General features: G+C 36.7%; 2 protein-coding genes across 2 annotated transcripts in view; both read left to right on the forward strand.

Moving 5' to 3' along the window:
* LOC134747270 (cathepsin O-like) overlaps positions 1-12243 on the forward strand; it is a 160054-nt gene that overhangs the window by 113823 nt on the left and 33988 nt on the right. The window lies entirely within an intron of this gene.
* LOC134747152 (uncharacterized) lies at positions 3054-5288 on the forward strand. The gene is made up of 3 exons (XM_063681733.1): positions 3054-3258; positions 4197-4343; positions 5164-5288. Exons 1-3 carry the CDS (start codon positions 3129-3131, stop codon positions 5286-5288), a joined length of 402 nt encoding a protein of 133 aa, XP_063537803.1. The 5' UTR covers positions 3054-3128.

Below are 12243 nucleotides of genomic sequence, written 5' to 3' on the forward strand. Positions count from 1 at the left end.
TACCTACCATGGATGCAATAAATAAATATGAATATGAATACGAGTTAGTTTTAGGACATAGTTGGGAAATTTTGGACTAGGTATAGGTATAGGTGGGTTTTGGTGGGTTGGTTGGTCACAGATTTCTTTTAAATAAATTAAATAAATAAAACAACCCCACCCACCCGTTGACCACGAACGCTGTAAAGAGTTCGAAACGTCGGGATGTATTATAAATTCAATATACGCGATATAATCCGTTTTCATAGTTTTATTTCATGAGTAACTATCGCGGTAACCGAAGACAATATTAAATAAAACAATTTTATTTCGGACATAAATCCATAGTTGTTAGTTACATACATTTATATTTAACTTATAAAATAGTGTTAGTGGAATTACAAAACTAATCTGAACATACATACCTAAGTATAAATTTACCTATTTAACTGCAGTGTGAAGTTTTGTCCACTGCTGCAGCAAAACAGTTTTTGTTTTGACGCCAAGCGCTGGAGGTATCTAATTTATAGAACATTAATATTGTTATTAACGTTATAATACCTACATAATATTTGTTGTTGCTATTTATGCTTTTTATGACTACTACTACATAAATTAAACAAACAAAACGTTAAAAAAACTTTACCTCAACTGTTTGTTTTGTATTTTTGGATTTCCATTTTGGAAATAAAATTAAAATGTACCAGACGGTGTAGACATTTACATATAGTCTACTTTAATAAGATCCTTTCGCTAGGCTTTACCATAATCAGGTAAAAGAACACAATCTCTAGAGGCGTTGTTGTATGTCACGTGCAATTTAATCTTCGTAATTTAATCAGAAAGTAAATTATGCTTCGGTTCTGAGAAAGGAGGCATAACCTTTATGACAACGGCCTCTGTTCTAAGACAAACAATATAATTATTAAACGTTCAATCTTACGTCCTGCTGTTTCATATTTTGAACGGCAATAACAGTATTGAAGTTGAACAGCTTTGGGAACAAATCAAATTATTTTATTAAATATTTTGATTTGTGTTTTTTTTTAAGTAGTCACACTATTATTTATAAATTATCAACTGTAATAGATGTCATATATTAAAGAAAAAGTGACGAAGCCCTCCAGTGACGAAGGCCGGATTCGAATCGGCGTCTTTAGCTATCGCTCTGGCGGTGTGGCGTCCCCATTACGTCCAAATGGGACCAGACGTTAATGCAGACTGAATTCTCACGACGTTTCATTTTTACTAACTCTTTTTTCAAATTATAGTGACGATATTCTCGAGACGGCAGAAACATTCAACATAAGCTTGTGCGCGTTTGCTGCAGTTAGCGTTGCTCATACATACATACTATTTTTTGTTCACCTTCCACCCGGTCCGTCCACCCGCGTAAGACAGCAGTGGTAAGTACTTACTTAAAGTAGCAGTGGTCGCTTAGGTTAAGGAGATTTTAAGAGGCGACTACGAGTCGGAAATGATGTGCGAAGGGTTTTTACAAGGCGGAGCAAGGAGCTACTTAAATTAGATGGACACCATTGGATGAGGTCAGCGCGCGATATCGCTATACCGAATGAGTATGTAACATTAATTATTAGCAGAGACTACTAAATATTCAAGACTTTCAGCGTTGTAAGGGGACTGTTAATTGTTTATTATTAACAGACAGTCTATTTTATTTACTAGACTACTGTTCTAGAGAATTACGATTCCAATACAATTTTGTTTCATTAGCTGCTATATAAATTGTAATGTGCAACGAATAACAATAAGGTTAGTAGTTAGTAGTAATTAAGGTGACCCCAGTCTTATAAACTATATAATGGTTTGGGAATTCATGTAGGTACAGGTACAGTCAGTTGCAATAATATGTTATACAACGAAGGCCGCAAAAATATCTGACACGATCTTATAAAATTTTGTAAAGCCATAACAGCGTGTTATATATTTTTGCAGCCTTAGGACCACTTGCACCATTCCACTATCCCGGGGTTACCAGTACTACGACCAGTAAGATGTCCCCTAATATTTATTTATTTTATTTTATTTTATTTATTTTTGGTAAAGTATTAGGCGCATCTCTATTCGGCACACTCGCAGTGTTCACACTCACTCACAACAGCAGAATATTTACACGACGTATAAATAACATCTCATGCGTCAAAGTGTGCTCGGTCAAGTGTGAACGTCGTCATCTTATTTATGCCAAAATATTCATCACCCATTGAAATTGAACTATATTTATTTCATACACACACGTTTATAGCTTACGGCATAGAGTAACTTATACTAGAGCGGTACTGTCATAGTAAATTTTGTAACCCCAGTAAATTCACTGCCATCTGTCGACACACTTTAAAACTAAAAATGAAGATTTATAAAAATACGATATAATGTATTTAAATATAGATAAATGATTTTTTTTATTTGCATTAATTATTTTTATGATTTTGACCCATGTTCTTTCACTGATATGCGTTAAAATTGTTAAATAACAAACGAAACCGTCAACGCCATCTATACGACTGTAGGCCAAAACTAGTAGCGCCCTCTGAGCGAGAATCAAATTTTCTTGATTTTCGAGGCACGTTTTTTCCTTAGACTGTATCCATCTATTACGGAGTTATATCTATCTTTGCTTACGGTAACCAACACATGTACAGTAGCGGAAAATAATCTATCATATTTTTAGGGTTCCGTACCCAAAGGGTGAAAACGGTACCCTATTACTAAGACTTCGCTGTCTGTCTGTCTGTCTGTCTGTGGGAGCCCCACTTTAATATTTATTTTATTCTGTTTTTAGTATTTGTTGTTATAGCGGCAACAGAAATACATCATCTGTGAAAATTTCAGCTGTCTAGCTATCACGGTTCGTGAGATACAGCCTGGTGACAGACGGACAGACAGACGGACGGACAGCAAAGTCTTAGTAATAGGTCATTTTCCGTACCCAAAGCCCTCCCCTTTAGGTACGGAAAATGACCTTTATAGGGTTTTTCACAGAAAAGAAGAATAATAGAGTAATGATAAAGTAATTATAACAACAGCGGCCTTAGCACGGTCGCATTTTTGTCACATGTCACCATACCTGTCACGTTCTAACAAGTACGTGAGTGCGAAAGTGACAGGCATAGTGACAGGCGATAAAAATGGAACCATGCTGCCACCGCAGGTCCCAAATCGGCCGGTGCCGCAGCAGAGCGTCATTCAAGAACCAGCAGAACCTCCAGCGCGCTATGGACGTAGCTAGGAAGCTGGTGATGAGGTCTCCCATACCAGGTAGGTACTCTTATTATACTGGATGATATTGAGGTCGTGATCCCGAATGTCAAAAATGTGTTGGTCATAATAAACAAATTTCCCCATGGGACTAACCACAGGCGAGGCTCACTCCGCGATTTCGTCGCGTCGCTACAAGTACATGCGGCCCACACCAATTTTGGTGTCTAGCCATAGTATACCGCGGAACCTTCGGAACGGACGCTCGCGCTTGCGCCACTTAGCGGTCATATATTCTGTCGTAATAGACGCGTTTTGTTAGAAAGTGAACCTTCTGTACTTAGTACTATTGTATTGTATTGTAGTTCGGGCGATTTTCCGCAACTCGACGACTGGCGCCTATTTTGCGTGACATGGGGGTGGGCTAGTCCTGCCAGCCCAGCTCCTCGAGGAAACCTATCAAACCTTTGATGTTGAGTAGGACCTCGGGGAGGTCTCTCGGGGATCCGAGATGTTTTGCCCTGTATGGGGCCACTCCGCTGCACTCCTACTTAGTACTATTATTTTTTCTGTGTTAACCACAAAAATCGTGAAAATAAATCTAACGTATTACACGGTCCCTTGAGGGCCCGAAGTAGACGAAACGTATGGGCCCAGGATATTTTTTTCACGATTTTCCTATCGGTCCCATAGGAAACCTTGTTCAGTATGACCATCTCAATACATTTTTGACATTGGGGATCACAACTTCACGATCCCGAAAACACCTAGTACAATGTTCACCATATTATGTGTGCAGTATTTAAAAGAAACAACTATGTATTTTCCAAGACCTTGCCTATATTATAATTTGTGTATGAGAGTTTAATAATGTACTGTAATATATAAATATTATAAATATATTTTTTTCTATTTACGCTTTCTTTTGAACAATCGATATCGGATCGGACAATGTGAAAACGCTCTAAGGCCGTTAAATCTTCCATCTCTTGTTGCAGAGGGCTCTCGAGGTGCGTCATCCATCTCAATGCCAGCTACCCCTGGCCACACCCTTCTGGAGCTGATCAAGGATATCTCCGAGGAAGTGGGACCCACGCCTGAAGGAGGATCCACGCCCTTAACGAAGTCGCCGTGGAAATCACCTAGTAAGCATCGTGCCTTGCCAACTCTTAAGATGCCTACCCAAAATACCTGTGATGACGAAATAAAAATGATTGATTGATCGATTGATTGAAGATATCACAATTTCTAAGTAATGTCACCTCCATTTGCTATCATTAGTTTTTGATTTTCTATCGTATCATTAGTCACAAAGGACAGGTTAAAATCATTATACCACTGAAACGTGTGTTTTGAATATTGACTTTACTAGAAACTCATTCTTGCATTTGCTAATAATTTCCTGAGAAAACTACTGGCGATTTATTTACTAATTTATTGCAATTTATTAATTTATTGTAAGCCCCAGGTATCGCTGGAACAACATGATGGAGGCAGATCTGCGCGAACTCCGAGTCAACTATTGGCGAGAAATAGCACAGAAAAAGAAAAAAAAGTGGCGTTGTCTTGTGTCGGAGGCCAAGTCTCAGTTTAGGTCATTGAGCGAACGGAGTAAGTATTTAGAACTAAGCCCATTAGCAAGAAAAATCAGGATCATCTCCTTAATCAGCCTCGTGAATATATAACACCCTATGTGTTAAACATGCTCTTTCATATTTTTGACAATATTTTATTTAGACTGAACAGGCACCAGTAGAGGACATCAGATATCGCTGTCGCCAGACCAGTGGCACCAGAAATAAAACCGGTAAAACATGCAAAAACATAATATGTTACTTTCAAATTTATATAAAAAAGCTCCGAGATCGTATAAAAGAAATAAGCACGCGTATAGGTACTTATTTCACCTGGTCGAATTTCAAAAATTATCATATAAACCATCAATAACACAAGTTTCTCCCTCAGGCTCCACCCGCACCAACAATGGAGGTGACACCGAGCACGCCGCTGAAGTTTCCCACGCCATCAGCGAAGCCCCCCTCGCCCCCCAAATCCCCCGCGCCGACGGCCAAGTCCCCTTCGCGCCCTAAGTCCCCTGCTCCGTCGGTGAGGGCTCCAAGCCCGCAGACTTCAGCGCCTCCAGTAAGTTACTATCCAACTTTCTTCCTAGGGGTTATATATAGGTACTAGGCTTAAAAGAAGTCCTAGCACACCGTCCAAGTCTTTCACGCCGTCGGCGAGGCCCCCTCCGTCCTTGAGCACTCAGATTATAGCATATATAAATGAGTTTCTTCTCATGGCTCCACCATAGATAGAGGCGGCACCTAGCGTGCTGACCCTCTCCCTGTCGGCGAATCCTGGTATCCCTTTGGCCCCCTGGTAACCCCCCTCACCCCCCTACTCGTGTGCCGATTGCTGCCGGTACTTACCGGAGTAACTTGACGCATGTAAGGTCACGTAAGGTAGGTAAAGATTTATCCCCTCAACATCGAGCTACTTCTTCAAATTTCGGGAATATAAAAGACGAGAGCTGTCCAGAAAACAAAACAAGTAGGCAAGAGATTAGGGAAGGGCATGTCGTATTGTCGTACGTAGACCTTAATTCATTAAATACTCAAGTTGACTATCAACTTCCTTTAATCTAAATAGTTAGATCGTCTTAAGCTCAAACAAACCTGAGTGTTCTGGGTATTTTAAACCGTTTTTGAGATCACATTACAAACGATATTGAATTGAATGAAAAATGGACAAGTACCAATCAATCCAAAAAGGTGGATATTTTTATAAATTACTACTTAACCTTTCGTTTGTTTTGTCTGGCATCCGGCAGTCCCGTGTCGGCTTCAAATTTCAGCTTTAAGATCATTATTTCAATAGCATCTCATTGAAAGCGGCATTCAAATAGTACATTGTCTTTTCGGTGGTATGTAATTGACTGTGTAAATATATGTACTACAAATCACGCAGTTGACGTCGGCGATATATTATTTTTCATTCTCTCGTATTAAAAACATGTCAAAATACACCTATTCACCTTAAAATACTTAACCTTCATCAGCCGCTTTGATAAAAGCTACGAATTTTTGACGTGAAACATCCTTTGTTCAAAGGGATAAAATAAATTCAAAGTAATTATTTATAAAAACATTTTCACTTTAAAACTACGCTAAAAAATAGGGTACGGAGGTAAGGTGGGGATGTTTTTTAGGGTTCCGTACTCAAAGGGTAAAAACGGGACCCTATTACTAAGACTTCACTGTCCATCTGTCTGTCGGTCCGTCTGTCTGTCACCAGGCTGTATCTCATGAACCGTGATAGCTAGACAGTTGAAATTTTTACAGATGATGTATTTCTATTGCCGCTATAATAAGAATAACAAAAATGTTAATATATTTTTCCTTTTTTTTTATTGTGGGACGTACCACATTATTACAATCTATAAATTGTATATACAGATGTCATCGTTGATTTTTTCATTGTGATTGACATCTGTATATACAATTTATAGAAAGAATAACAAATACTAAAAACAGAATAAAATAAATATTTAAGTGGGGCTCCCATACAAAACAAACGCGTTTCCGACTCGCACTTGGCCGGTTTTTTTTTGTTTATCCTTCTGGTTTTCGAGGCACGTTTTTTCCTTAGACTGTATCCATCTATTACGGAGTTATATCTATCTTTGATAATAGTTATTTGTGCAACAAGAGTGGAAAGTTGGTTTTTCTTGCGAGTGTTTATTTTGAGTCCCGAGAAAGCGAAAGATTCAAAAACACGAGATGTAAAATAACTTTGCTCTCGTGTTGCACACATAATTTTTCACCTCAGTAGTGAGAACATATTAAAGGTTAAAATGTATTTCGAATTACACAGAATAATACAGAGAAACAAGAAAAAATAATTTGTAATAGAAGTATGAAGTGGCAGTTCATGGCCTTCACTAAATTAAAAAGCTAATTTGTTTCACTCCAGGGAGTGACGAAAGTAGGCTTGTTCGAGCTGCTGAGATGAAAAATAAATTGTATTATTTGTGGGAAAGTGTTACTTTTGCCTTCGTAGTTTTAGTTTCAGTTTATTTAATTGAGTACTGCTAGTCTGCTACTATTGATGTTTGTTTCATTGGAATAGCAAACTTTGAAGTAAACTCTTTCGAACACATTTGTAGGTAAGCGAAAAAAATTATGTAACACGCTCTTATGGCTACAAATAAGATCGTACCAGATATTTTTGCGCACTTCGTTGTGTAACATAATTCCGGGTGACTGTACTTGTGTTGTGTGACATTAATCTTAAGCTTATTCATGAATGTAAATATAATATTTACCTGTAACGGGTTAGTGCTCATCAATGTGGAGCTTGTTGACATCATGAGCCAAATACGGATACTTTACATGAGATATTCAAAAGGTTTTATTGTCAGCCGTAATTAAGACCTTGTAGGTGAAAATTTAAGGTTTATTTTCGAGTAATCTTACTTATTAACTTAATACCTTATGTATAATATATTGTAAACGTGTCATGAACCTAAGGTGTGATAAAAGGTAAGGTAATAAATGTAATACTAAGTTTTAAGGCCGTGTGAGTTGTTTTCATAAATCTTTGCAATCTTTAAAGTGAAAGAACTTACTTTAGGCACTAAAATAGTATGTACTTAGACAATAATTCTTTCAATATACCTATTTATAATGGTATTCAATATTATTTACAATTTTATTAACATTATCGGTATTTATATTTATAGGTATTTCTTTTAATAGTTTCAATCTTCTGGTCGACAACCGTTAACGAAATTGCTGATTTCAAATTCGGAAAGTGGATATCGTGAAGTAATTGCATTACTTTTAACTTATATAAATATTGATTTGCGCCGTAATCCCACGGAGTGCTTAGCCAGTAACATTTTAGGGGTGAAAAAAATAAATTTACTTTTTTGCAGAATCATTGTAACATCGATTGGAAAATTAATTGCCAGATTAGATATTGTCCGTAGGTATTTTTTTAATTATGACATAATTCTGTACCTACGTGTATACAGTACAAGTACAGTGATTTATTATTGAAAAGTTACACAAATGATGTAATAATTTACATAACTAAGTATTTCATTGAAATGAAATTATATTATTAACATGATTTTAACATATCTAAGAAATTTTAAATAATAAATATTTTTGTATGTAATAGTCATTGTCTCATTGATATTTTATAGGTTGATATTTTTTAACACTGCCGAAAGCCTGTAATATTTCTTCTCTCTACTTATGTGTGTTTAGATTACGAGTATAATCTACCTTAATAACTTGTTGTTGAGGTACTAATATGTTCATTATTGTTTTGTTTAGACCTTGACAAGCATTTCATAGCAGTGACATACCCCGTAATTGATTTCTTTTGATTGATTGATTGATTTGATATATATCAATCAATCACGAGATTACGCATTACGGAATTAGCTAATGTATCTTGCCGTGTTTACACTGTAATGTACTCAGTTGAGGTATTTGTATCTGGATATACAGGAATTAACAACGGGTGACTACTCGTAAACCCGGGGCTGTTTATGTAGCACGTATAATGTAACCTTTCAATTTTCTACAGTCGCTAATAAAATGACGAAATACCTTCCTTTTGATCGTAGATATCGCCATATAAATTTCCGTAATACTCTCAAACGACTTCCGGTTATTTAAAGCGCTTTATTTGAATTCGATTACTGCTTATGTGTATTATTAAATCTTTAAAAGGCGAATTTTATACATCTGAATTCATAAAACAAATATATGCCTAAATGATTTGCGGACGTTTCATTAGCCTCCATAGTAAGATCGGCCGAGGGGTTATTACGGTAACTCATATTTAATATTAGTTTTGTAAAAAGTCGCGACATCTTTATCCCTTCTAACAACATAGGTACCTACGTCATTTCTGAGAAACTATAACTTTAAAATGAAATAATAATATTTTAGTATTTTAACACAGCAAAATGTGTTTATTATAAACAAGATATAACAGGGAAAAATAACAAACTAGAATTAGCTAATACGTAATACTTAAATATTTTAGAGTAAATTGACTAAATAGACCGCATGACGACTGCCAGCTACAAGGGTAGGGAGCGCCTAGCGGCATTTAAACTTTGAAAATCTGTTTTTGATACCTATGTCATTCTCGCAGCACATTTCGCAATATACTTAAGTACTTTGGAGGAGTGACGTCATCCTTTTGAAATAAAATGAAAACGCACCGAGTTACCGAATCGGCGTCGAATACGCGGATAACAAATGGCCCGAGCAGAGTGCGTAGTTTCAGAGCGTCAAATTCATGACTAATGTGAATGTCTGTTAGACCCTCTTGTCGGCCTTCGTTCGTTATTCCATGGCGATTCGGTGTCGGTGTCGGTTTCACATCGTTACTGACGTAGGTGACTTGACGTAACACATAAAATAAGTTGTACCTACGTTGTACCGAAAGGTTAGGTAGGTACAAAATTATTTGATTGACAAATTCATGCTTCTAATAAGACAGCAGCGCCCGTGCGACCGTGAGTGGGCAGAACATACGCAATGCGACAAAATTAAAAACTCATTTTAACATTCCTGATAGCATACCAAAAGCAACCTACCTACGTAATTTGGTCGGGTTATTTGTTTCCCCCATTTCATCTTTATATTATTATCCCTCTATGATTTATGTCATACCCCAGAGCCTACCTAGCGCCACCGGAGAGATTAGAAACTATTATTTACAGCTGAAAGCTGGTCACTTTTGCAACAGTTCAGCCATAAGATATTGTCGTCCTTTCATACCGTCCATAATTATGCGGTAACTCTGGTTGTCAAAAGCTGATTTTTTGGCAGTTCAATCTTCAGCCACCACAATACATCATTGTACTGCGCCATCTCATTTATTTGTCAAACTCGGGGCAGTATTTTTTCTTATCTCAATCAATTCAAACCTGTGGTGTTACTTTAAATTTAAATAATAGTATTTTTGAAATGAAATGAAATGAAAATCTTTATTTCAGGTCTGTCGGCCCATATTTTGTTAGTTTACAGTTCTTAAAAGTATATTAGTAAGCACACATAAATTGTAAAATAAATTAATTAAAATTAAAATTATAAATAAATTAGCTTCAATTCAATAATTTTATACAATCGTGATATAATAGAGAGCTTCTCAGTCGAGTACCGTGTTTAAGCAACGAAGCTTGCTGAGTTGCTTAAGGAAAGGTACGAGATTGAAAAGCTTGATTATATCACTATTGTATAACTAACAGGAGACTAACAAGCAACGCTAAGAGGTTTTCGTAGGGTATGGATGTTGCTATATGAAGGGTGTCACATGCGCATTTCTGACTTATAAAGCAATTGTTTCTACTACAACATAAAATAAAGTGTGTTTGTTGGCCAACAAATCACAAAGCATATGCGACGTAGCAGCGTGTTTAAGTAGGCTAATTTGCATTGAATCGAATCTCCTTAAACAAGAAATATTTTATCGAAATGTATGACATTCTATTTTCAAATTTTTTATAATTGACTAAACCGTATCGATAATTCTTATGCTTGAGTCGGAAGTGCCATAGACTATCCAACGTTGAAAAGAGTAAGGTTGTAGTGTAGCATATCAAGTTGTAATACACAGATTATAGGTACTCGACGAGTAGAATAGTTATTTTCAACACACTTGCTCAAAACGACGTTTTTATTCCACCGATTTTTGGCTCATAATCCTAGATATTAAACACGCGTGCTCTTTCAGTGTATTATTCCACTCGTGCTTTTTCATTATATTATCAGACTGAGTTAAGAAGGTAACTGATTGCTAATAATATGCATGGAAAGGGAGCCTTCTTTAATTGGTCGGACTGGCGGGCACCGGCGCGGTGCGCGGCCGCGGCCGGGGCTAGGGGCGGCCGGCAGTATGACAGATGCAACACACAATACTAACTGTTTAAACTATTAAAATGTGATTAATATGAAAGTTTCTTTTTTTTCTCGCAAGTGTGTTGAAAAACGTCGTATGAAACGCGTGTGCATTGGTCATTACACACACATCGGCTTTCTTATTGCGCGCTCGCTTACAGCTCGCGCGCACAATATCGCCTCGTGTGTAATGACCAACTTAGCACACTTGTATCATAATGTACTATTACGATACAAGTGCGGAAAAGAGGAAATTCGAAACGAGTGGAGATAAATTAAAACACGACCGCAGGGAGTGTTTTAAATCGACACGAGTTGCGAATTACCTACCTATTCGCACGTGTACCGTACAACGTTTTACAGTACATATGGCCCTTTAAACTTTCGACATATACACGAAAAGTGCTCTTTTACGCACTAGTGCGAGAAAGTAGTACCACCACCACCATACCACCACCAACCACCACCATATGTACTGTAAAAATAGTTTTTATTTACAGTTACAGCAATTTCAGTGTCTATTCTTGTATTTTTTTTCTACTGAACCAATTGCAAATTTTACATAGGATGCTAACTTTAAACACTTATTGGTTTATACTTACCGTCAAAGTGAGGTTACAAACCAAAGCTTTGAAGTACCTTGCGTTCTTTTACCTTACTCTTATACCAAATGCATTAAAAGGGTTAAAGTTTTTCCTGAACTATTTGTTAAATTATTTCTGCTTATTTTAAATTCTGTGCTTATTATTATTTTTCCGTATAGAGTTAATAATTTGACATAAGATATATGTATTTTTATATACTTATCGATGCTGCTGGAGCGGAGGGTTAATCCTAGAAATAAAAATTGTAAACGGAATTTCGTACCACATTGTAATACGAATTTGAATAAAAATGTAATCAATTATTACGTTGTACTTATTTTAGTTTAGTTTCCCACTTCATAAGTACCACTGATCTACAATTACTTGTATCTAAGTAAACCTACGGACATAGATTATTTAATTATCTACCATAAAGGCGGTTTTTTAAATGAATGCGGATCCGCACGCCGCTGCGGAATGCGATTGCGAGCTAGGTAAGGTTTTTCGGAAGTAAAATAAATTATATTTTTAATGAA

The sequence above is a fragment of the Cydia strobilella genome, chromosome 14 (assembly GCF_947568885.1).
Source record: "Cydia strobilella chromosome 14, ilCydStro3.1, whole genome shotgun sequence".
NCBI lineage: Eukaryota > Metazoa > Arthropoda > Insecta > Lepidoptera > Tortricidae > Cydia > Cydia strobilella.